The sequence below is a fragment of the Canis lupus genome, chromosome 2 (genome assembly GCF_011100685.1).
Source record: "Canis lupus familiaris isolate Mischka breed German Shepherd chromosome 2, alternate assembly UU_Cfam_GSD_1.0, whole genome shotgun sequence".
Classification (NCBI taxonomy): domain Eukaryota; kingdom Metazoa; phylum Chordata; class Mammalia; order Carnivora; family Canidae; genus Canis; species Canis lupus.
In genome coordinates this window covers 34,736,690-34,761,537 of record NC_049223.1, presented here as the reverse complement: position 1 = coordinate 34,761,537, position 24,848 = coordinate 34,736,690, and the positions used below count along the sequence as shown (strand labels likewise).

At 39.0% G+C, this 24,848-nt stretch overlaps 1 protein-coding gene and 1 long non-coding RNA gene across 10 annotated transcripts in view; one reads left to right on the top strand and one right to left on the bottom strand.

Moving 5' to 3' along the window:
* Positions 1–15,397, bottom strand: part of ANKHD1 (ankyrin repeat and KH domain containing 1) — a 118,840-nt gene extending 103,443 nt beyond the window's left edge. The window contains exon 1 of the mRNA NM_001204095.1: positions 14,953–15,397. Coding sequence (NP_001191024.1) covers positions 14,953–15,243 — 291 coding nt within the window. The 5' untranslated portion in view covers positions 15,244–15,397. The remainder of the gene's footprint in view (positions 1–14,952) is intronic.
* The window catches only part of LOC102154811, a 53,198-nt gene continuing 43,586 nt past the window's right edge, over positions 15,237–24,848 (top strand). For 4 of the 9 annotated variants that reach the window (XR_005355440.1, XR_005355446.1, XR_005355442.1 and 1 more), the window contains exon 1: positions 15,238–16,105. This is a non-coding gene — a long non-coding RNA (uncharacterized LOC102154811). Of the gene's footprint in view, positions 16,106–17,876; positions 18,055–24,848 lie in introns of all 9 variants that reach the window. The other 5 variants (XR_005355447.1, XR_005355445.1, XR_005355438.1 and 2 more) reach the window with 4 other exon arrangements.

Genomic DNA, 24,848 nt, shown 5'->3' with positions numbered 1-24,848 from the left:
TACAAATACATTCATTCAACATTTATTAGGCACCTACTATATGCCAAACATTCTATTATATACTGGGAGCACAAAAATAAATATGATTCTTGCTCATTAAGACAGACAATCAAGGGCAGCCCAGGTGGCTCAGCAGTTTAGTGCCGCCTGCAGCCCAAGGTGTGATCCTGGAGACCCGGGGTCGAGTCCCACATCGGGCTCCCTGCATGGAGCCTGCTTCTCCCTCTGCCCGTGTCTCTGCCTCAGTCTCTCTCTCTCCCTGTCTCTCTCATGAATAAATAAAATCTAAAAAAAAAAAAAAAATCAAATAAATGCAATAAAGCATTAGAGATGCTATAATAGTTATACACAGACAACAACATGGGAACACAGAAGAAAGAATGGCCAATCCCAAATGGAGTAGCAATAAAGGACATGAGTTAGAGATGACAGTTTTGGAACAAGAAGGTATTCAGCAGGATGAGAAAGAGGGGACATCAGTGACAGCAGCAGCACTGTTTAGTGGTAGTTACAAACATGAGCTTCAGAGTCCAAGATACCTGAATTCAAATCCCAACTCCATCATTACTAGATATACAACTTTGTATATGTCATACAATGTCTCTAAGCTTCATTTTCCTCACCTGTAATTTGGAACTAATTTTTTTTGCAATTTTGATTTTTGATTAAAATAAAAATCTTCATATGGCACTGGTAAATTTGAAAATATAAGTAAGTACTTAACCCAGTGGGCAAGAAGCACTCAACATATAGTAGCTATTAATATGATTCTAGAAGTCAAAGCAGCAGAAGCAAATTAAACCAGGGCCTATAACAGCTTGATATGGTTCAGAGAACTAACAACAATTTGGTATGACTAGAACACAAAAAGCAAATAAAGTAGGGCACAAGAAGGACAGTTGAAAAAATAGACAGAAGCTAAATCCTAAATAACCTTGTATGCCACGTCAAGGAATTTGACTTATCCTTTATCTAAGAAATGAGAAGGCTTTTTGTCAAGAGTGACATGACTAAATTGACATTAGAGAATTTACTCTGACAGCAGGGTAGAGTAAGAATTAGAGGGATATAATCTTGAAGGTAGACAGAGCCAGGGATTATTGAAATAAATGCCAGTGAAAGATAATGGTTTTATTTATAGCAGAAGCATTAAGGAAACAGAGAAAGGGACAAATAAACAAGATGTTAAGAAAGAACCTACAGGACTTAGTGCCTGCTTAAATATGTATGGTGAGAAGAAATAACAAATATGAGATGTGAGGTTTCAGACTGCAGTAACTAATTTTAGGGCAATGCAATTTACACGGGTGGAGGTAAAAAAAAAAAAATCAGGGTGGAGGGGGAAATGATGAGTTCAGAATTAAAATTGGTGACCCTGAGGTGTTTATGCAAATACATATAGAGTAGGCAGTTGGAAAGCCTCTTGGCAGACTGCACAAGTAGGAGATTGAAGCCACATGGATATCTAGAGAAGAATGCTCCTGAGAGAATAAACTGCAAAGGCTGTGAAGGACAACATGCTTGGAGAGTTTACAGACCCTAATGGAGCAGTTGTGATTCTACTTAAATATGAACACAAGACAATCATATGCTGATGGACTTTGTATCATTTCATTTTTAATCATTGCCTCTTTAAACTTGCCACCTAAAACCCATCAAACTCCTAAAGTAAGACATCCAAATATCAACCTTACAGTGATCATCCAACTTACACAAGACATACATACATTTGTGTTTAGGATCTTGGATTGTCACAAGACTGTGAAAACATTTTTTTTTTTAAGATTTTATTTATTCATGAGAGATATACACAGAGAGGCAGAGACATAGGCAGAGGGAGAAGTGGGTTCCCTGCGGGGAGCCTGATGCAGGACTCTATCCCAGGACCCCGGGATCACGACCTGAGCTGAAGGCAGACGCTCAACCACTGAGCCACCCAGGTGCCCCAAGACCTTGAAAATATTAAAAGAGGTAATGCAACCAAAGTACACAATGCTGGGACACCTGGGTGGATTACCAAGGACTCTAAGTTCTGAAAGACATAACTTTATTATGTGTGACACAAATTCATGAAGAGGTTCTACCCTAAACTAAGCTCTGATTTTCTTTTCTAGGGAATGAATGAATGACTGTAACAGATTAGCAACAAGGAAATATAATACACAATAGAAAACTAACTTTAATACTGTATGATCATATTATTCTAAATTTTGTGAGGGGGAGGAATAATAGATCAAATCCATGCACCTGATTTATATATAGCTTTAAATAATGCTGTCTTCAAACTAAAAGAAAATAAACTTTTCTTTATCAACTCCTAAGTAGAAGATACTAAAATATAGTACAGACTCTGTTTACAGAGTGAAAATAACTAATAATTTAATATAATTGCAACCATTTGAGCAGTCACATGTAAGATCTGTTTCTGCAATTTAATCACAGGTGATAACACTAGGTTGGGAGAGAGCAAATTGTATGTTACTTAAATATTGGATTCACACCTCCTAAGTAGTTGTTAGAAGATACTAAACACAAAAACTCTAATTACTATGGTTTATATTTTATTTCACTTATTCATTTATCTATTATCCTGAAAAAAAAAAAAAAGAAATCCATCTGCATTCTTCATGCAGACTATAGTCCACATCAGATGCATTCAGACTACAGCTACCAAAACCAATCATCTCCTCCTACCTCAGTTTTATCTCCTCTCAAACATACCCATGGTTTGTCAAGGAGAGGATACATGAAAAAAATCAAACACTTAAATTGTGACAACTTGCTCTTTTCATAGCCTGGCAAAAACAAGTTTAAATCACGAGTTGTCCCCCTAGTCCAAAAAGAGTGTATATAAGAGGGGTGGAAATTTCAAGAGTTAGAATATTACTAATGCAAGAGGAGGGCCCTTTTGTGTGACCACAAATTCTGCAGAATATTGAATACCCCCTATTAAACTCTATTGAAAACCTGATAAAGAGAACAAGAACATATCCAATAACCTAGAATAGCTAAAACAATCTTGAAAAAGAACAAAGTTGGAGGACTTACACTTTCCAATTTCAAACCTTACTGCAAAAAGCTACAGTAATCAAGATGGTATAAAATTAGCATAAGACATCTAGAATAAATGGAATTTAATAGAAATAAATCCTCCAAAAATAAACCCCAACATTTTCAGTCAATTGATTTTTTTTTTTACAAATATGTTTTGGAGGTTTTTTTTTTTTTTTTTTTTTAAGATTTTATTTATTTAGGGACGCCTGGGTGGCTCAGCAGTTGAGTGTCTGCCTTGGGCTCAGGGTGAGATCCTGGAATCTGGGATCAAGTCCCACATCGGGCTCCCTGCATGGAGCTTGCTTCTCCCTCTGCCTATGTCTCTGCCTCTCTCTCTGTGTGTCTCTCGTAAATAAATAAAGTCTTAAAAAAAAAAAGTTACCAAGCTTGTAAAGAAGTTGGAACCCTCAGACATTGCTGATAGGAATGTAAAATAGTGCAGCTGCATAGAAAACAGCTTAGCAGTTCCTCAGAAAGTCAAACACCCTGGAGTTAGTTATCATATGATCTAGCAATTCCACTCTTTAGGTGTACACCCAAGAGAACTGAAAAGAAATGTTCATGCAAAATTTGTACACAAATGTTCAAAGCATCATTATTCCTACTGGCCAAAATGTAGAAATAATCAATGAACAAAATGGAATATTTTTCAAATGGAGTACTGATACAAGTCACAACATGTAGAAACCTTGGCAATAATATGCTAAGTGAAAGAAGATACAAAAGACCACATGTCATATGATTCCATTTATATGAAATGCCCAGACTAGGCAAATTCGAAGACAAAGGCACATTAGTGATTATCAGAGAATATGGGATGGAAGTTGGATGATGGGTGGGAAATGACTGTTAATGAGTACAAGGTTTTGCTTGGTGGGTGATGAAAATGTTTTCAAAAAATAGTGGTAGTAGTTGCACAACTTTGTCAATATACTAAAAACCACTGAATTGTACATAAAGAATGAACCTAGGATATGTGGATTATGTTTCAATTTTTTAAACTTCGGGAATCTGATTTTGAAAAATACCTTGGAAATGTGTTCAATTTCCTAATTTGATAAATGTACTGTGGCTATGTAAGAGAATGTTCAGGGAATGTACACTGAAGAATTTAAGGATAAAAAAAAAGAATTTAAAGATAAAGAAGCATGATGCATACAATCTATTTTCAAATTATTCAGAAAATTATTCATTTATTTGTTAATGGAGAGAGAGAGTAGGACAATATAACATGAACACATTAGTGAGTCTGGATAAAGGATATATGGGGGGAGTTCCTGCATTATTCTTGCAACTTTCAGTAAGCTTGAAATTACATCAAAATAAAAAGTAACAAAGAAAGACAATGTATCCAATATAATTGGACTATTGCCCCTTTTGGGATTGCTCTTTGATAACGACAGTTTGTTTCACATATGTTACTGAATTTAACGACTACAATTTTTAAAAGGCAAAAATTAAAATGTAGAGATATAGCAGAAAAATAAGTAAACAGAGAAAAAAAATCAGAAGCTGGTAAGAACTGAAAGTCCTTCCAAAGTGTACCACTCGAGGTATCAACTAACTAGCAAGACCAAACCTTTACTTTCTAAGATTTCATAAAATGCTTACGTAATGTGAAATTTCAATTCTACATCATTAAAGAAAATATTACAGGTTCCTTTATCTAGCTTTAATACTATACTGAGATAATTTTTCTAAAACTGAACCCACCACTAGTTATATAAAGGATAAATAAAACATATTCTTCCTAGCATTTAATCAATATATGAAGCATTGTGATCAATCACAAGTTAGTCAATATGAGAATGAATCAGGAAAAAATGAGGATTATATTTCAGAAACATCTACTCATCTACACTATTCCATTTTAACTGGGTTCAATGTCTTTAGGGAAGACATCACTGAGTGTTCCTACAACCTTTCCCTATTATAGATGATTTTTATTATTTTGTCAAATTCAAACCTTTTGATTTGCTAATATCTAATGTAATAAAACGATTGTATTAAGCTTTTTAAAAGATTTTATTTATTTATTTATTTTGAGAGAAAAAGAGAGACAGTGGGGGGAAAGGACAGAGGCAGAAGGAGAGAGAGAATCCCAACCTGACTCCACGCCAAGCACGGAACCCAACGCAGCACTTGATCCCACAACACTGACATCATGACCTGAGCCGAAATCAAGGATCAGACACTTAACCAGCTTAGCCACCCAGGTGCCCCAAAACAATTACATTAAGATTTGCACTAAAACTTGTTCTCACTCAAAGTAATCTAAAGATTCAATGCAATCCCCAAAGACTCATCCTAAAATTCATGTGGAATTTCAAGGGACCCTGAATAGTCAGAACAATCTTGGAAAAGGAACAAATTTGAAAAACCAACATTGCCTGATTTCAAAACTTACTAGAAAAGTTATCAAAAAAAAAAAAGTGTGATAGTGGCATAAAACAGACGTACAGACCAATGGAATAGAACAGAGAAGCCAGGGATGCCTGAGTGGCTCAGCGGTTGAGCATCTGCCTTTGGCTCAGGGCATGATCCCAGGGTCCTGGGATCGAGTCCCACATTGAGCTCCCTGCGTGGAGCCTGCTTCTCCCTCTGCCTATGTCTCTGCCTCCCTCTCCGTGTCTCTCATGAATGAATAAATAAAACCTTTATTAAAAAAAAAAAAAAAAAAAAAAGAACAGACAAGCCAGAAATAAACCCTCCAATATATGGCCAACTGATTTTCAACAAAGATGTCAAGACCAATCAATTGGGAGATGATAGGGTTTTCAACAAATGGTGCTGGCAAAAATGGATATCCATATGCAAAGGAATGACTGGATACTGATCTTACACTGTATACAAAAATTAACTCAAAATGGATCCCAGACCTAAATTAAAAGTTAAAACTATAAAATTCTTAGAAGAAAACGTCAGAGAAAATCTTCACAACACTGGATTTGGCAACAACTTCACGCATAGGATGGCAGAAGTATAAACAAATGGAAAAAAAAATAGGTAAACTGGACTTCATCAAAATTAAAAACTTTGAGGAATAAAAGGACACTATATCAACAGAGTAAAAAGGCAACCCATGGAATGAAAAAAATAGGTGCAAATTATATATATAAGGGATTAATACCCAAGGAATATCTACAATTAAACAATGAAAAAGCATCCCAATTAAAAATGGGGATAGGATTTGAATGGACATACAAATGGCCAAAGGCACATTAAAAGATCCTAAACATCACTAATCATTAGGGAAGTGCAAAATAAAACCACAAAGAGATACTAGTTTACACTCATATGGATGGCTATTATCAAAAACAAAAACAAAATAAAAAATAACAAGTATTTGCTAGAGTGTGTGGCAATAGGAACCCTTGTGCAATTCTGATGGGAATATAAAATGCTATAGCTGCCATGTAAAACAGTATGGTAATTCCTCAAAAAATTAAAAATAGAATTACTAAATGATCCCGTAACCCCACTACCCAGAAAAATTGAAAGCAAGGACTTGAGCACCTGGGTGGCTCAGTGGTTGAGCATCTGCCTTTGGCTCAAGTGGTAATCTGGGGTCCTGGGATTTGAGTCCAACATCAGGCTCCCCACAGAGAGCCTACTTCTTCCTCTGTCCATGTCTCTGCCTCTCTGTTTCTCTCATGAATAAATAAAATCTTAAAAAAAAAAAAAGAAAAAGAAAAAGAATGAACAAATGAACTTGAACAGGTATTTGTACACCCATGTTCATAGAAGCATATTCACAATAGCCAAAAGATAAAAGCAATCCAAGTGTCCATCAAATATGAATGGATAAACAAAATGTGGTATATATACAAAATGGTATAATATTTAGCCTTTAAAAGGAATGAAATTGACACATGCTACAACATGGATGAACTGTGACAACATAATGCTAAGTGAAACAAGCCAGTCACACATACCCAGAGTAGTCACATTTACAGAGAAAGAAAGTAGATTGTGGTTGCTAGAGTGTGAGGAAGGGTAGATAGGGATGGATACAGAATTTGTTTGGGAAGGTGAAAACATTCTGGAGATGGCTGCTGGTGATGGTTGCATAACAATGTGTATATACTTAATGCCACTGAACTCTATCCTTCAAAAAGGTTAAAATGGTAAATTTTTCTATGTATATTCTAAGACAACTAAAAAAACACAAAAAAATAGTTAAAATGGTCAATTCTGTCTCTGTATATTTTACCACACACAAAAACAAACAAACAAAAAGCTTGTTCTCAATCTAAATGTCCTCATTATAAATTGTTAAGCAAATCAAACTTACCTCGACAACTTAATAAACTGCTCTCCTGTACAATTCTTTGGTTCTTAAGGCCAACCCCTGGGGGTATACTTGCCTTTCTCTTTTCAAAATTGCACACTAATGCAGGTATATCAAACAGCTAGGATACAATGGGATATCTACTTTAAAAAACAAACAAACAAACAAACAAATACCCTTTCTACTACTGAAAACATCCATTATGGGAAAAACTTTATGAGAACAGAAACGTATGTAAAGGAGGAAGATCAAATGTGCTCTGTCACAAACGGCTGCTATATTTTAGTCTAGCAAATAAATAAAATAGAGCTTTATATACAACTTTACTTTCTTCCTGGTTTAGGTAAAATTGGCCAGAAGCAAGGTAAGCCAGTCAATCATCACAAGGCAAATGATCATTCATATGAACTACACGCTGTCATTAACTACCAAGAGAAGAGCACACATAATTTAATTTTTTTTAAAGATTTTATTTATTTATTCATGAGAGACAGACAGAGAGAGAGAGAGAGAGAGAGGCAGACATAGGCAGAAAGAGAAGCAGGCTCCACATGCAGGTAGCCTGACGTGGGACTAGATCCCGGGTCTCCAGGATCCCACCCTGGGCTGAAGGTGGTGCTGAACCGCTGAGCCACCGGGGTTGCCCCATATTATTTTAATTTCTACAAATTAGAGTGTAAAAATATACAAAACCAACATTTTCCATATTGGCAAAGGTGCAAAGTAGGGGAATATGCCTTTCTATATCCATAGTTTTAATATTTATTCAAATTTTTAAAGATAATGACAAGAACTGAACTTTTCAAGTAAGTTTAATTACAAAATTACCTTAGAATAGTGCTCCTCCATGAGATGAGCACTGAGTGCTATACTATGTGTTGGCAAATAGAATTAAAAAAAATAAATAAATAAAGCGATGCCTAGGTGGCTCAGCAGCTGAGCATCTACCTTCGGCTCAGGGGTCCAGGATTGAGTCCTGCATTGGGCTCCGTGCAAGGAGCCTGCTTCTCTCTCTGCATCTCTGTCTCTCATGAATAGATAAAATCTTAAAAAAAAAAAGAATAGTGCTCCTCAATGTATACTCAATGGTATACTTTTTTGTTTAATGGTATACTTTTTTTTTTAAGATTTTATTTATTTATTCATGAGAGACATAGAGAGAGAGAGAGAGAGAGAGAGAGAGAGAGGCAAAGACACAAGCAGAGGGAGAAGCAGGCTCCATGCTGGGAGCCCGATGTGGGACTCGATCCCAGGACTCCAGGATCACGCCCTGGGCCAAAGGCAGGGACTAAACCACTGAGCCACCCAGAGATCCCCTAAATGGTATACTTTTAATTGTCTTCCTAATATACTGATCTACACAGCAGTTATCAATTTCATTAAATAATATAAAATTTTTCCAACAAGGTCAACTATGGATTATATGCTGATTTGAGACAGGCATGTCTTAAGCAACTAATTAAATTCATTGGTACAACTGACAGGACAAGTAAGATAATGGGAGTCAGATGACCTATTTTCTACTACAAATTAGCTGTGTTATCCTGGGCAAGTCACTTAGCTCAAGGTATACAGACTTGTAAGGTTTTGCTCAGTGTCCCGACATGCAGTTTCTAATTTCATATTTTGTCAAATATGGATATTTTCAATTTTTCATTTTGCAACAATGAGAAGAAAAATAGCTTTATGAGAAATTCACTACACTGTCCTTACTTTTCTCATTCTACTTTAGATATATGAAAATTTCTACAGGGACTAAGCAAGCATTTACTGGAAAAGCAGTATTTCATAACCAAAAGCTATTTCCTAATCTAAAGAAGCACAAAAATGGCATGGTTTCTGGATTCAGTACTAGATTCAAATCCTAGCTTTACCACTTACTAGCTATGTAACATTTTAACCATTCTTTTGTTTTATGATTTATGGATTCATCATTGCACTGAGCCTACATTTATTAATCTATAAAAATGTAGATATCTACCTGAAAGGTGTGCTGAAACAATGAAATAAAATAACAAAAGTATCTAATATGGTTCTGGCATATATTATGCAGTATTCCATAAATGGTAGCAGTTACCTAAAAATGAGACAAGATTCTATGATTTTATAAACAAGCAACAAGAAAGGAAAATTGTAAATAATGAAATCCAAGAAGAGAGATATGTTGAAATAGTTCATTTATAATGGGTAAAAAAAAGAAAGGAACTGATTTTATTTCTTATACCTTTGGTTATGTAGAAAGGTAAATCTGGCAAAATACAAAAAAGAGGTAGACTCTTCATTTCTTTTCTTTTTACTTGCCAATTCGAGACTAAAACTTTTTAAAAACTGCTTTGTTTTCTCGTCAAAGTGTAATCTTTTATCTATCATTTCATCAGAAGGCCAGAATTGATTTTTCAGAAGTTATCTAGTACATTATCATATCACCACCAGATAGACTCCAGAAGAAATGTGCTTAAACTCATCTCCAATGCTTCATTCTTAACATGTTTTATCACTCTCATTAGATAAAGTCCAAATCTTTCTCAAATCTACCACTTAGAAATCTCTCTCTCTCTCTCTCTCTCTCACACACACACACACACACACAGTATGTTATTTTTTTGTTATATAATAGGGAAAATAAAAACACATATTTGTATTTCCATAAATTCTGAAAGAAAAAAACATTAAAGTGTAGAGGGCAAGATACTTGGGAGAAGGGGGTTAGTTCAAGGCTTTTCATTGTATTTGCCTTTCCGTCACTCTGACTCATCAATTGTACACAGGTGTACCTACTGTAATGTACTAAATAATAACCATAAGAAAACCCTTCATCCTTCAAGTTTCACAATGAGGTTTTCCTCCATTCAAACCTAATCAGCTCTGGTTTGACCCACCATTCATATAACCATACTTATCAATATATCATTTTATATGTAAAGTCTTAAGGCTTTACAGAATGAAACTTATGCTAAGTTGATACTTATGCAATGTAACAAATTGTGACAGTGATAACATGTAGCCTTTCCTTCTGTAAACATTTCCAATGTCTCCAAAATCTGCTCCCTGGAATACAAAGTTATATTTCCTATTTCATCGGTACTAATAATATATGGAATAAAGCCCTTTCTACCTTGAACAAAGCCCCCATAAAGTGTTTTAGAAATTTATTTTCATGGACAATGAATTTTTCAAAATTGCCATCCCTGCTGATAAGAATGGACTCTTAGACCATTGTTCCAACCAGGGGTGATTTTGTCCCCAGGAGACATTTAGCAATATCTAGAGACATTTATGGTTCTCAACTGGCGGGTACTACTGACATCTAGTAGGTAAAGGCCAGGGATGTTGCTAATGTACAGGATAGCCTCTAACAGGAGTTATCTGGACTAAAATGTCAGCATGTTTCTGTTGAGAAACTTTGCCTCTAGATATAGATTATAAGGAACTCTAAAGGAAATGATACATCTCCTCTTCAAATAGAGAAAATCAAAATGGAAATTGTATAGTGGTACTTTTGCCTCTAAAAATAATTTTCAGGGGCAGCCTGGGTGGCTCAGTGGTTTAGCGCCACCTTCAGCCCAGGGCGTGATCCTGGAGACCTGGCATAGAGTCCCACGTGGGGCTCCCCTGCATGGAGCCTGCTTCTTCCTCTGCCTGTGTCTCTGCCTCTCTCTTTGTTTCTCATGAATGAATGAATGAATGAATGAATGAATGAATAAATAAATAAATAAATAAATAATCTTTAAAAATAAATAAATAAAAATATTTTTCAGGAAAAAAAATCCCTACAAAGCTTCTGCTATAATTTGCTATAAATTGCTATATACAGGGATCCCTGGGTGGCGCAGCGGTTTAGCGCCTGCCTTTGGCTCAGGGCGTGATCCTGGAGACCCGGGATCGAATCCCACGTCAGGCTCCTGGTGCATGGAGCCTGCTTCTCCCTCTGCCTGTGTCTCTGCCTCTCTCTCTCTGTGTGACTATCATAAATAAATGAAAAAAAAAATTGCTATATACAGTGTTTGTGTGCTTCTATCTAATTATAAATATGTACCTGCCTCAATATAAGAAAAAAATCTTATGATACAAAACTATGCTGTCTGGGCACCCAGGTGGCTCAGTCGGTTAAACGTCTGCCTTTGACTTTGGTCAGGATCTTAGGGTTCTGTGATTGAGCTCCAGGTCAGGCTCCCTGCTTACTGGGAGTCTGCTTCTCCCTCTTTCCTGACTTTCTCCATCTGTACCACCCTCCCCCGCCCCCAAACCCACACTGCTCATGCTTTCTCCTCTGTCAAATAAACAAATAAAATAAAATAAAGGTATGCTATCTAATTCGGTATCTGTCTTTAAAGTGTGTGTATACAGGCCCAGAAAATTAACTGAAAGAAAAATTTTAACATTGGTTATCACTGAAGAAGGGAATTTGAAGGGTTAGTGGGAGGTGAGGACTTTTACTTTGTACCTTATATCTACTACCTACACTGTTGAATTTTTCAGCATGAGACTATATGACTTTTATAATTTTGAAAGGATATCATGCATATATATGCATACATTCTTATGACAGTGAAAAATTAAGTCATAAACCTCACAAATGCATTTTCTTTAGGTATTTTCTTCATTTTTACTTGCTTAAAAAAAAAAGACTCCTAATCTAAAGTCAACATTTAAAAATTATTTTTTAAAGAATTTTCAACCTGATCTCTATTCTGAACAATAGTACATTTCAATAGGACCCAATGCAAGTTCTGCTTTCTATTCAAGGCTTTGGATGCTAAGGAACATCTTGCCATGCCTGAAGAAATACAAAACAGATATTTACCAAGGTTTAAAACAAGAATCAAGATTCCAAATGATGGCATTCTCTAAGCTTGTACAATTCTAATAAAAATTTACAGAAAGACCCAGCCCATTCCTTAAACTAAAAGGTCTTTTGACTTAGCCAGCAAGGGAAAATAGCTTGTTTTTTCTTAGCGATTGGCTCTTATAATGAACAAAAAAGAGGTCCTTAGAGTATCTATGCCTCTGCACACCAAATGTATGACTTCAACTAATTCTAGAGCAAATAAACTAGGCTTCCACATTTCTTATTTCTCACTGAGTCCTGCCCCATTTGGAGAACAACACAAACTTCACTCTCAAACTATAAAATAACTCCTTATTTCTCTGGATGTCTAGATTCTAAATACTTGGTTCTAAAACATCTAGAGAAGATGAAAATAAAGATTTTAGTATTATTTATCAAATGCCAATTGGGTGAGTGTTTTGTGAACATTATGGTCTCTTTACACTGGAAATTCAAAGGCCATAATATGGGAGAAGACAGCTAATCCTGTGAAAGAAAAGAGAGAGAAGAAATCTGCTTGAGCAAAAGAGGTCATTTCTCTCACAAATACACAGACTATACTCTACCACACATACTGTACAGAAAAGATTAGATACTCCAGGAATTTCTTATCTATATGATATATGAGAAAGAAGACATAAAAACAAAATTTTCTTCATCCACAATTTAAGAAAAAAATTTATATACACACTGAGCATTATCTTTTTTTTTTTTTTTTTTTCCACACTGAGCATTATATTAAGACTATGGTAAAGTCTCTGGATATCCCAGACACATTCACTCCAAAATGAGGCCTATCCATATACACTTAATACCTAAATCCTTTTTAGGTACAGAAAACTTAACAGGAAAATGAGTTCTTCTACCATTAATCTAAATGGGTGTAAGAATCATCAAAAATAACTTCCACAATGAACACCCAAAAAATGGTGTGGATTCTACTCACAGAATCACACGGTACGGGAAATCCAAATGAAATACAGTAAGTTAGAGGAAGAGAGAGACTGTCTGTGCATGTGTGTTTATGTGTGTACAAGCCTCAGAGAAATAGTTAAAAAGTTCATTTCCCAGATATAACACATGAGCTAAAAGAGTTAGAGATTTATGACTTTGAAGGCTCACCAGCACTCTCCTGAAAAAAATTAAGAATACTATTTATGTAAAAGTGAAATAGTGATCTTTCATTTCACCTATGAGAATTATGTAAAAAATGGTCCAGAAGATCAAGGACATCACATGTAGACCAAAGCAAACCTTTTCAGTCTCTCTTACAAGTTAAAACAAAACCAAAAGAAGACTCTAATTTTTAGAACCTAAAAGTAGTCCCACTTTATTTTGTGGTAAAAAGTACATATGTTTTAGGTTCCTCTCTAATCAATTTTCATTGAAAGGATAAAAGAAAGTCATCCATAAGCACAAAAGTAGAGATGCTCCAGAAACTTTCCCCATAATTGCCTACTCAAATACAATCCTGTCTCACTTTGACTTAGAAATTAGTTCTCTTAAAGTGAAATTTCAAGATACAGACATTCAAGGGACTAGCTCCCTTACATCCCACATACTATTTTTTTTCCAAAGCATAACGTTGGAGTGAAAATGCATTAACGTTTTAAATATAAATGAACCCCTGTTCAGACATGGCAAGACAATGGTGGAATGGTAAGACAATGCACTAACTGTATTCTGCAACCCACAAACAGTTTTTTATTCCTCTCAAATACAGCAGCCAGGATAGTTGTATACAGAGAAATCTCTGTACTTTAACACCAAGATCAGAGGCTAAAATAATTGGTCATAGGGGAATGAACCAGGCACCTTAGAACCAAAATAGAATACTCTGGGCACTCAGAACAATAGCCATCAAGGAACAGTACTAAATCCAAACCATGGTCAGGAGGAAAAAAAAAAAAAAGTACATATATTTTATATAAACATATAGGGACCTTTTCCCTAGGGACCAAAATAGGACAATGCCTTCCATCCCACATTGCTCAGACCTAAGGCACAGTTAAGAGTTAAAGAGTTAAAAGAAATGAAGGATCTGATCATTAAATGCTACAAAAGGTATTCATTGTTTTACCTACTCCAAGCCTAAAAATCTACAGACTTCAGTTTTGCTGAAGCTCAAAGATGCACTGGAATTTCCTTTTCCTGTGTAACTTCACAAAAGGTCCCAGGTGCAAGACTCACGTGCTTCCTCAGGGTAAAAGCAGAGAGAGTCTTCATACTAACCTGTCTCAAACTAAAAAAAGGAAATTAAGAACTCTTCTTTCTACACAGGCAAGGCACAGGGCAAATAAATGACAGAGAACTCAACTTTGGGAACAGGCATATAGTGGAAATGCTCTCTCAGCTAGCCAGCTCTGTCTCGGTCTCGGTCTCGGTGTCTCTCTGTCTCCCTCTCCCAGTCTCGCTCGGTCTCTCAGTACCAAGGGCAGGGACTCCGGCAAGACCCCGCCCCCCCACCCCCCCCCATCTCCAAAGCGGGGTGGGCGGGAGGTAGCTAGAGGAGTCCTTGTTCCCGCGCGAAGCTTAGAGACCAAAGGACTCCCCATTGTGGGTCTACGGATGGTGACGGGAACCGGGCCGGCTCGAGCCGACGGCTGAAGAGTAAGCTGAGGGCGCACTAGGCCCGCACCGCTGCCACTGACGCCATGGAGCCGATCGCTGTCAGAGAACGGCTCTGCCCGGGGAGCGAGAAGGTGGCCCGGGCCCTGTGCCGGCCCAAAGAGAATTCATGCCTCACACCGTATGGGAGGCGGGGGTCCTGGAAGCGTACCTCGGACACCTCGTCCTCGTCGCTGCCAGAGGCACCACCTCCACCCCCGGTCCTCAGCACGGCAGCCGCCAACTTGAAATCCAGCGCCGCGTCCCCTCCGGCCGCACCGCTGCCGCCGCCACCGACTCCCGGCACGGGCCCAGCCTCCCCAAAGAGTCTCACGGTGCGAATCCCCAGCCCGACCCCTCCCGGCGGAGGCGGCTCCGAGGCCCCGGCTGGGGCGGATCGCGGAGCCACCGAGTCCAGGTCCTCCTCAAAGGAGGTGCCGCCGCCTCCGCCATCGGTCAGCATGGTTCGCACGCGGAGCCGGAGACGCTGCCGAGTCACTCACAGCCACCGCCGCCGCCGATCCCCGGAACGAGAGGAACAGCAGGAGGAAGAAGCTTCTCCTTCCCCCCGTCCCAGCAGCGCCACTAACTTCTCACTGCCTAACCTGCTGCCTCCCGCCCCCCACACTCGCCACTGGCTGTAGCCCCCCAGCGGCTGCAGATCATTGGCCAAGGTGACCCGTCGCTCAGGCTCTTCGTCACGCGCCGCTTGCTGGCTCGCGGCCCCCAAGCTGCGTTGACCCGCGCAGGCCTAGGCGGTTGTGAACACCCGCCTCCCAGACCCCACGCGCCGACTTCCGGTCTTTTTCTACGTCTATTGGTCAACGTCCCTAACTATCGCGTCACGACCTTAAAGTGGATTAGTTCGTCTTGTGGTCAGTCACGGTGACCCATGACAATGAGAGGCTTCATTGGCGCCATAAAGCGTCGATCACTTTGTCACAGGACGTCGCGTGGTACAATTGGCCCGCAATAGTACCATTCTTCCCGCCCCCATCTGAGGTGACGGGAAAGGGTTGGGGAATTTCCACTTGTGATTAACATTACGGCAGAGGTGACGACCCGCAAGGATTGGTAAGATGTGGAGTAGAATTCACCCTCAGTTTTCTGGGGCTTCTCTGTCAAGGATTGCAAGAGGCACGGAAGTTTTACGAAGCTCTCCCACCTGTCGCTCTCCGCGAGACGCTGAGACTGCGGCCGGAGAGTCGCTGCACGGGGATTGGAGGAAAGATGCAATCATCCTCATCTAGTCTCCACCTTCCTGACAGTCCCTGGTTGGAGGAGCGAAGCGTCAGTCACTCGAGCGGTCGCCACCTCTGGGACAGGTGAGATTGTGTAATCTCTGCCTCTGGCTCTTTGGGCGGGAGTAAGGGGCCTGGGACAGGCGAGGAGGCAGGGCCGTTCTTGCCTGGGCCCTCCAGGCTCTCCGAGTGGAACCCCGAGCGCGAAGCCCCGGGGGGCTGCTGGGGATGGCCGCCGCGAGGCGACGGGCTTGGGCGCGACAGTTCTACCACCTGCGGGCGGGATGGCCCCCCGGGGCCGCGTTCTCTTGCCTGTGCAGTGCGGCAGGGCCTGAGGGCTGGACAGCGCCATGCCTCGGTACTGGGAACTGTCCCAGGAAGGAAGGTGCGAAGCCCGCCGACAGCTCGAGGATCTCAGACCCGAGGGCCGATAGCGGTGTGAGGAGTGCGTGATCTGGAGCAGTTTCCAATTCTGCCGCCACCACTCACTTGCTGTATGACCTACGGGCGTTTTGTGTTTAATCTTTGAGAATCAGTTCATTCATCTGTAGAATGGGGCTAATACCAGCACGTCCCGCATTGCGTTGTTATGAATACATAAGGTAACTAGCATAAGGCAATTAGCAAAGTGCCAAACCGGAAGACCCATTTTTGTTAGTTACTCTTCCTTCAGGAGGCTTCCACCTAACCCTGGGCCCTGCCAACCAACCTAATTCTTGTCAGATCTCAGTGATTCGAAACAAGCTAGCTAAGGAGGGGGCCAAGGAGGGGGCGGGCAGCGGGCGTGCAGAGGTATCTTTCCCTCTTCTAACCATCTGTCTCTACTTCTATTATCTCTTCTATCTCAATCCCTCTATTCCCCTTGTCAATAAAGATGGAATATAAAATTTAAAATACTCATGCTTCGGGGATCCCTGGGTGGCTCAGCGGTTTAGCGCCTGCCTTTGGCCCAGGGCGCGATCCTGGAGACCCGGGATCGAGTCCCACGTGGGGCTCCCGGCATGTCTCTGCCTCTCTCTCTCTCTCTCTCTCTGTCTATCATAAATAAATAAAATCTTTTAAAAATTTTAAAAAATAAAATAAAATACTCATGCTTCAACTAAACCTATGATCAAGGATCACCAGAAAGGCGTTTGGTGAAGTTTGTATGGCAAACGTCCTTTGACCCAGTGAATGTCCATATGACTTAGATTAACCAAAAAGCAAAAGATTTGGCATGTCTCCTCTCTTGCAACTCTAACAAAGGGCTTTGTATATCTTGATTGTGCAATTGTTAACATTTCACCTCCCTTGAACTATAATCTGAAAATTCTGTATGTAACGATTTTGGGGCACCTGGGTGGCTCAGTCGGTTAGGCTACTGGCTGATGATTTCTGTTCAGGTCATGATCTCATTGGTGGTGTGATCCAACGCAAGTCAGGCTCCTGCCCAGGAGGGAATCTGCTTGAGATTCTCTTTCCTGCCTCCTCTGCCCCTCCCCCCATTTGCTGGTGATCTCTCTCTCTCTCTCTCTCTGTCTCTCAAAAAAATAAATCTTGGGGCACTTGGGTGGCTCAATTGGTTAAGCGTTTGCCCTCAGCTCAGCTCATGATCCCAGAGTCTTGGGATTGAGTCCCACATTGGGCTCCCTGCTGAACCAAGAGTCTAACTTCTCCCTGTCCCTCTGACCCTCCTCCCGGCTTGTGCTCTCTCTCTCTGTCTCAAATAAATAAAATCTCTAAAAATAAATAAATAAAATCTTAAACATATATATAAAACAATTTTTTAAAACTTGATTCTGCCAAACTTAAAGAACATTTTGAAGATTGTGAACATTTCTTTGGCTTGGTAATTTATGTTTGTTTGTTTTTTTAGATTTATTTGAGAGAGAGAGAGACAGAGATAGCAAGAGAACATCATCCAGGAGGAAAGGAGAAGCAGGATTCCTGCTGAGCAGGGATCCTATGTGGGGCTCAATCCCAGGACCCTGAGATCAAGACCGGAGCTTCTTGAAGGCAGATGTTGGATGAGCCGCCCAGGTGCCCCTAGCTTGGTAATTTCTAATTTTGGCATTTCAGATTTAAAAAAAAAATCGTTTTCAGGGGATCGTTTTCAGGACGCCTGGGTGGCTCAGCAGTTGAGCTCCTACCATCAGCTTGCGGGATGATCCCAGATCTGGGGATCAAGTCCCATGTCCAGCTCCCTGCAGGGAGCCTGCTTCTCCCTCTCTGTCTCTGCCTCTCTGTGTGTGTGTGTCTCTCCTGAGTGGATAAATGAATTTTTTTTAATTTTTATTTATTTATGATAGTCACAGAGAGAGAGAGGCGCAGAGACACAGGCAGAGGGAGAAGCAGGCTCCATGCACCGGGAGCCCGACGTGGGATTCAATCCCGGGTCTCCAGGATCGCGCCCTGGGCCAAAGGCAGGCGCCAAACCGCTGCGCCACCCAGGGATCCCTGAATTTTTTTTTTAAAGGAATGTTTTCTATAAGTAGAAGGTTAGAGTGAATGTTCTTTCTAGATAATAAATTGTAGGAAATGGAAAAAACACTTGACCTTTTCTACAAAACTATTTTGATATAAATGCCCTGTGTACTGTCTTTAGTTAGAACCTACCGGCTTAATTGGCCTGTATTCTCAGTGCTGTTTAAATTTTGAATGCATGTGTGACTAGGTCACAACCCAAAGTAATAGCACCAACAAAAGAAACCCAGCTCTGCCCAACCCACTTCAAAGCTGGATTATCCAGAATTGGTATGGATACATCCTTAGGCAAAAACAGGTATTGACTGGTGCAGCATTACAAAGGAACTGCTTGTCATTCCTATCACTAATACAAAAATAATTTCTGATGCAACTCCCTGAACAAACTCATTAAATTCTTTGAACAAATGTAATGTATCTTAAGAACAGAGAGAAAGGAAATCTAGGCATTTGCATTTTTCCCAATATATTTGAAAGAGAAATATATAGTCTTTACTCAGTACCTAGCAATCAACTGTGAGTATAGCCAAGAAAATATTATTGAGCAATAATCTTTTTTCACCTGGATCTTTACTTGAGACACTTGTTGCCAGGAGTTTGACAACAATTGAGTAATCATTTTAGGGTTTAGAAACTCCCAATCTTATAGATTTTGGTGACTATTGTTGAGACTGTATTATATATGAACTTAATATTTCTATACATACCACATAATGTAGTGAAATCTAATTGAGAAATCATCACTATATCAAGTAGTAATACATTAAGTAAATAAACCAAATCACACTTAAAGTATTCAATGAAAAATATTAATAATTTTAATGTGATTTATTGGGTAATGTTGGTTTTGATACATCATATCTTAAGTTGGTATTTGCCACTAACAAAAGATACACTAATTTTTCAAATGCTAAATAAGCAAAAGAGAGCAAAATCCCTCTTTTAAGTGAATATATATATATATAGTTAGAAATATATATATATATATATTTTGTTAGAAGTGAACATTAGAATAAAATGTTTTCCTCCCAAAACCCAGCAGGAATATTGATTAGGGTGTAGTTGTAGTGTATTTCAAAGTTCTCTTTTCCTTTTGACTATCTTTCAGACATAGAAGGAAAAGGCAAAAGAGAAAACTGTATATCCCAAGGATTTTTAAAACTTCTGAAGTAATAAAAGGCTTCATTTCTTGTGAGAAATATGAGATTGACAAATGAAATTGTAGATACAGGGATGTAAGCTACTTTAACTACTTTAGCTGTAATTCTTCCATGTGCAACTTGCATTTTCTCAAGACATTTAATTTCTGCATGTCAGTGCATCACAATTCAGTTTGTCTGTGTAAGGAAAGAAGAAAACTACAAATATGTTGCACTTGGATATTAAATATTTTAACCTTTATAATGAACTTATCAAGATTTCACTCATTTTCTAGATGAGCAAGTTGAAACTCCAAAAAGATTTAATAACTTACCCAAGTTTCTAGGACCGATATATGGAAAAGCTAGGATTTGAATTTATTTCCACCTGATCTCAAAACCCATGCTCTTCCCACTATATCACATTGATCCCTTGGTACCCTCAAGGGCAGAGGAACTTCATCAATCAGATAAACTGACATGATAATCCAACCATTATATATTTCTTTCTTTTTTTTTTTTTAAGATTTATTTATTCACTCATTCAGAGAGAGCGAAGAGAGAGGCACAGACACCGGCGGAGGGAGAAGCAGGCTCCATACAGGAAGCCCGATGTGGGACTCGATCCCGGGTCTTCAGGATCACACCCCAGGCTGCAGGCGGCGCTAAACCGCTGCGCCACCGGGGCTGACCCCATTATATCTTTCTTATAGACCTACTAATTAGAATTCTGTGTGAAATTATCCCTGCCTGCCACCAAATTTGGTATCTTCCTCTTTTATAACAACTGGAAACATTTAATTTAAAACATTTTCTGTTTTTTCCAACTATATTGTTAATTTCTTAGACCATGTAATTTCACATTAAGAAATCTGAATAGTTAATATAGTCACATGGTTCAAATTTCAAAAAGAATTTTAAAAACATATGAAAGGAGTCATTTTACTTTACCCATTAAACACTCAGATCCTCTCTCATAAGCAAGCCATCTTTTTAGGTTTGTTTGTTTGTTTGTTTGTTTGTTTGTTTATGGTGGGTTTATTAAAGCATGGGGACAGGACCTGTGGGCAGAAAGAGCTGCCCAAACCATTTTATTAGGTTTTAAAATATCCTTCTAGAGGGGCGCCTGAATGGCTCCATTGGTTAAGCATCCGAGTCTTGATTTCAGATCAGGTCATGATCTCAAGGTTGCCAGGTGGAGCCCCACTTCAGACTCTGCTGGCATGGAGCCTGCTTAAGATTCTCTCTCTTCCTCTCCCCCTTCCACCCCCCTTTTCCTCTGCCCCTCCTCCATCCTGTGCAGTGCATGTGCATGTGTGCTCTCTCTCTCTCAAAAAAAGAAAGTATTCTTCTGGAGATTTTTAAATATATAAGCAATTTCATACATGTCAATTATTTTTTCCCTTTTAAACTCAAATGGCAGCATACTACTATACACACTTCTGTATCTTGCTTTTCTCACCTAATTCATTCTAGAGATATTCCATGTTAGCATATAAAGAGCTCTGTCATTCTTGTTTACTACATTATGGTATTCTGTTCAGATGATTTATCCAGTCTATAATGTTGAATATTTAGATTGTTTCCTTTTTTCCCCCTTAACAAACAGTGCTACAGATATGTAGCTTTCTAATCTACATGTCTATGGTGCATACATTGAAAAAGTATGGTCAGTTACATGTAAAACTGAGATTAGTAGTAATTATCATGGGGGGTAGGGGGAGGTGCCTGGCTGGCTCAGTTGGTTGAGCATGCCATTCTTGATCTTAGGGTTGTGAGTTCAAGCCCTATACTGGGTGCAGAGATTACTTGAAAAATAAAATTGAAAAAAAGAAACAGTGAAAAGGGGTGCTTGGGTGGCTCATTCAGTTAAGCCGCCGACTCTTAGTTTCCACTCAGGTCATGACCTTAGGGTCCTGGGATCAAGGCCCATGTGTGGTTCCATGCTCAGCAGGGAGTGTGCTTGAGGACTCAGCTCTCTCCATCTTTCTCTGCCCCTCCTCTTGCTTGCATGTGCACTCTCTTTCTCTCTAAAATAAAAAATCTTTGGGGTGCCTGGGTGGCACAGGGGGTTAGGTATCTGCCTTCAGCTCAGGTCATGATCCCAGGATGCTGGAATGGAGCATCATGTCAGGCTCCCTGCTCAGCGGGAAGCCTGCTTCTCCCTCTCCCCGCTGCTCATGCTCTCTCTTGCTATCTCCCTCTCTCAAATAAATAAATAAAATATTTTTTAAAAATTAAAATAAAATGAAAAATCTTTTAAAAAAACAGCACGAAAAGTAGTAAGTATATCTGGGCAATGGAATTACACAGAGATTTATACAATTATTTTACTTTTTTGAATATTTGTATCTTCTAGACTTTTCTATTTTTTAGTTTTTTTCCATATTTTGTGTAATAAAAAATTAAATATTTAAGTTAAATAAACTTATTTCAAATAAGTTTTGCAATTTTCTTATCTGTTCATTCAACCAACATTTACTCAATTCCTGCTATTTGCATGGCAGTCTGCCAAGTGCTTTAGAGAAAATGGAAAGAAGAGTTATGTATTTCCTTTCAACTATACTGATACACACCCCCCACACACACACATACTTATTGGCTGGTGATTAGGAAGATAAAATGTACAGGGAATAATAGAAAACAAATTCAAGGGATCCCTGGGTGGCGCAGCAGTTTGGCGCCTGCCTTTGGCCCAGGGCGCGATCCTGGAGACCTGGGATCGAATCCCACGTCGGGCTCCCAGTGCATGGAGCCCGCTTCTCCCTCTGCCTGTGTCTCTGCCTCTCTCTCTCTCTCTCTCTCTGTGACTATCATAAATAAATAAAAATTAAAAAAAAGAAAACAAATTCAAGACAGTATAACAAACTATTTTACAGCACTGAGTAGATAGAAAATAAAAGAGAAATAAAAAAAATAAAAGAGATATTAAAATGGAGTAAGTTTACTTAGGGAAAACTTGATTATGGCCATTTTGGCTAGGACAGTGACTGAGGGAAATAGAAGAGGTAAAGCATTCCAAATGGAAAGAAATGACAGGAATGATGACAAAGAAGTGAAAGTCTTCAAAGGTATGTCAGGACAGTAAAAGACTAACTTGGTCACTATAGAGAAATCAAAACTGGAATTCACGAGAAATTTGGTTAAAGAAATGCTAAATGCTGGACTGAGGGCTTTAAATTTGATTCAATAGGCCACCCACCATAGTTCTTAAAAAGCAAAGTTATCATGATAAAAATTGTTAAAGGATGATTTCAATTTTGTTTTGTCTTGGCTGCGTTGCCTGAGTTTTGTAAGAACAAGGAAATACCAGAGTCTGGGAAATAAACAGTCTTGCTGTTGTACTCAGTCCAACTGTGAGGTAATGAAGGCCAGATCAGAGGAGTGACTATCAGATGGAGTAAAATGTACTGTTAGCAATCATAAAGGATCAGCATGACTTGGTACCTGATTAAATGTGGGGAATAAGGAGTATAGAAACAAAAGTTACTCCAGAAAATCTGATACAGAATTTCTGAAGAGAAATATAACAAATAGATCCTTTCTTTAGGAGAATTTGGCTGGCTCATGCTATAGAGTCTGTGACTCTTGATCTCAGGATTGAGTTTGCACCCTACCTTGGTCATAGAGTTGACTAAAAAATCCTTTCTTTAAGTTTTTATTTCCATCTACTAGAATGGCTAAAATCCAAATAACTGACAATACCCATTGCTGGTGAGGATGCAAAGAATAAGAACTCACTGCTGGTGAGAATACAATACAGTACATTCACTTTGGAAGAGAGTTTGGAAGTTTCTTACAAAGCTAAACATAGTCTTACCACACAATCCACAGTTGCACTCCCTAGGTATTTACCCACTGAATGGAAAACATATCTACATAAAATTCAGCATTGAATGTGATTGTTCATAGCAGCTTCATTCATAATCACCAAAACATGGAAGCAACTAAGGTACCCATCAAAAAGTGAATGAATAGGGATCCCTGGGTGGCGCAGCGGTTTGGCACCTGCCTTTGGCCCAGGGCGCGATCCTGGAGACCCGGGATCGAATCCCACATCGGGCTCCCGGTGCATGGAGCCTGCTTCTCCCTGCCTGTGTCTCTGCCTCTTTCTCTCTCTCTCTCTCTGTGACTATCATAAATAAATAAAAATTTAAAAAATTATAAAAAAAAAAGTGAATGAATAAACAAATGTGTTATCACCATATAATAGAATACTATTCAGTAGTAAAAAGGAATGAACTACCAAACCATGCAAAGACATAGATGAATTTTAGATGCATATTGCTAAGTAAAAGAAAGCAGTCTAAAAAGGCTGCATACTTTATTATTCTATTTATGTAACATTCTAGAAAAGGCAAAACTATGGATATGATAACAGATCAATAACTGCCAAGAGTTGGAGTGGGAAAAGAGTTGAATAGATGAAGTACAGGGATGTTTCAGACTGGTAAAATTCTGTATGATGTATTTTGTATGAAACTGTAATAGTGGATACATGACACTATGCATTTGCCAAAACTCAGACTTTATGTACAAAGAGTGAATTTTAATGTATGAAAAAAATGTTTTAAGTTATTTGGTAGGTCAGGGAATGTAAGAATGGAATGCAGATGGTGACAAAAAAAAAAAATCTAGTTGTGTTACAAATGTGTAAAACAACTTCAGTGAGGGAATGAAGAAAAAAGTTACTGACCTACATAGCTTTGGATACCAGTTATGGCTCTAAGACTAAAGGCAAAAGGAAAAGCAGCACATGAGCACTAAACTCTAGTTGACAAAGTTGATTCTCCCTGGGGATGTGCATTAACAGTTCTAAAACCATGTATGTGTATTGGAATTGAAAAACCATGTAGGGGGATCCCTGGGTGGCTCAGTGGTTTAGCGCCTGCCTTCGACCCAGGGCACAATCCCAGAGTCCCAGGATTGAGTCCCACATCGGGCTCCCTGCATGGAGCCTGCTTCTCCCTCTGCCTGTGTCTCTGCCTCTCTCTCTCAGTCTGTGTCTCTCATGAATGAATAAATAAAATCTTAAAAAAAAAAAAAAAAAGAAAAAGAAAAACCATGTAAATAGATGCAGTTGGTGAGAGCCTACTTTCTCACTGTTGGAGTGGGAGATTACAGATAAGCAAGGGGAGGAGGCTAGAATGATCTGTGTGGTAAAGAATTAGAGTTGGAGATCAGAACTCCTATTTAATATAATTACAAGTGGAAACATGTATAGA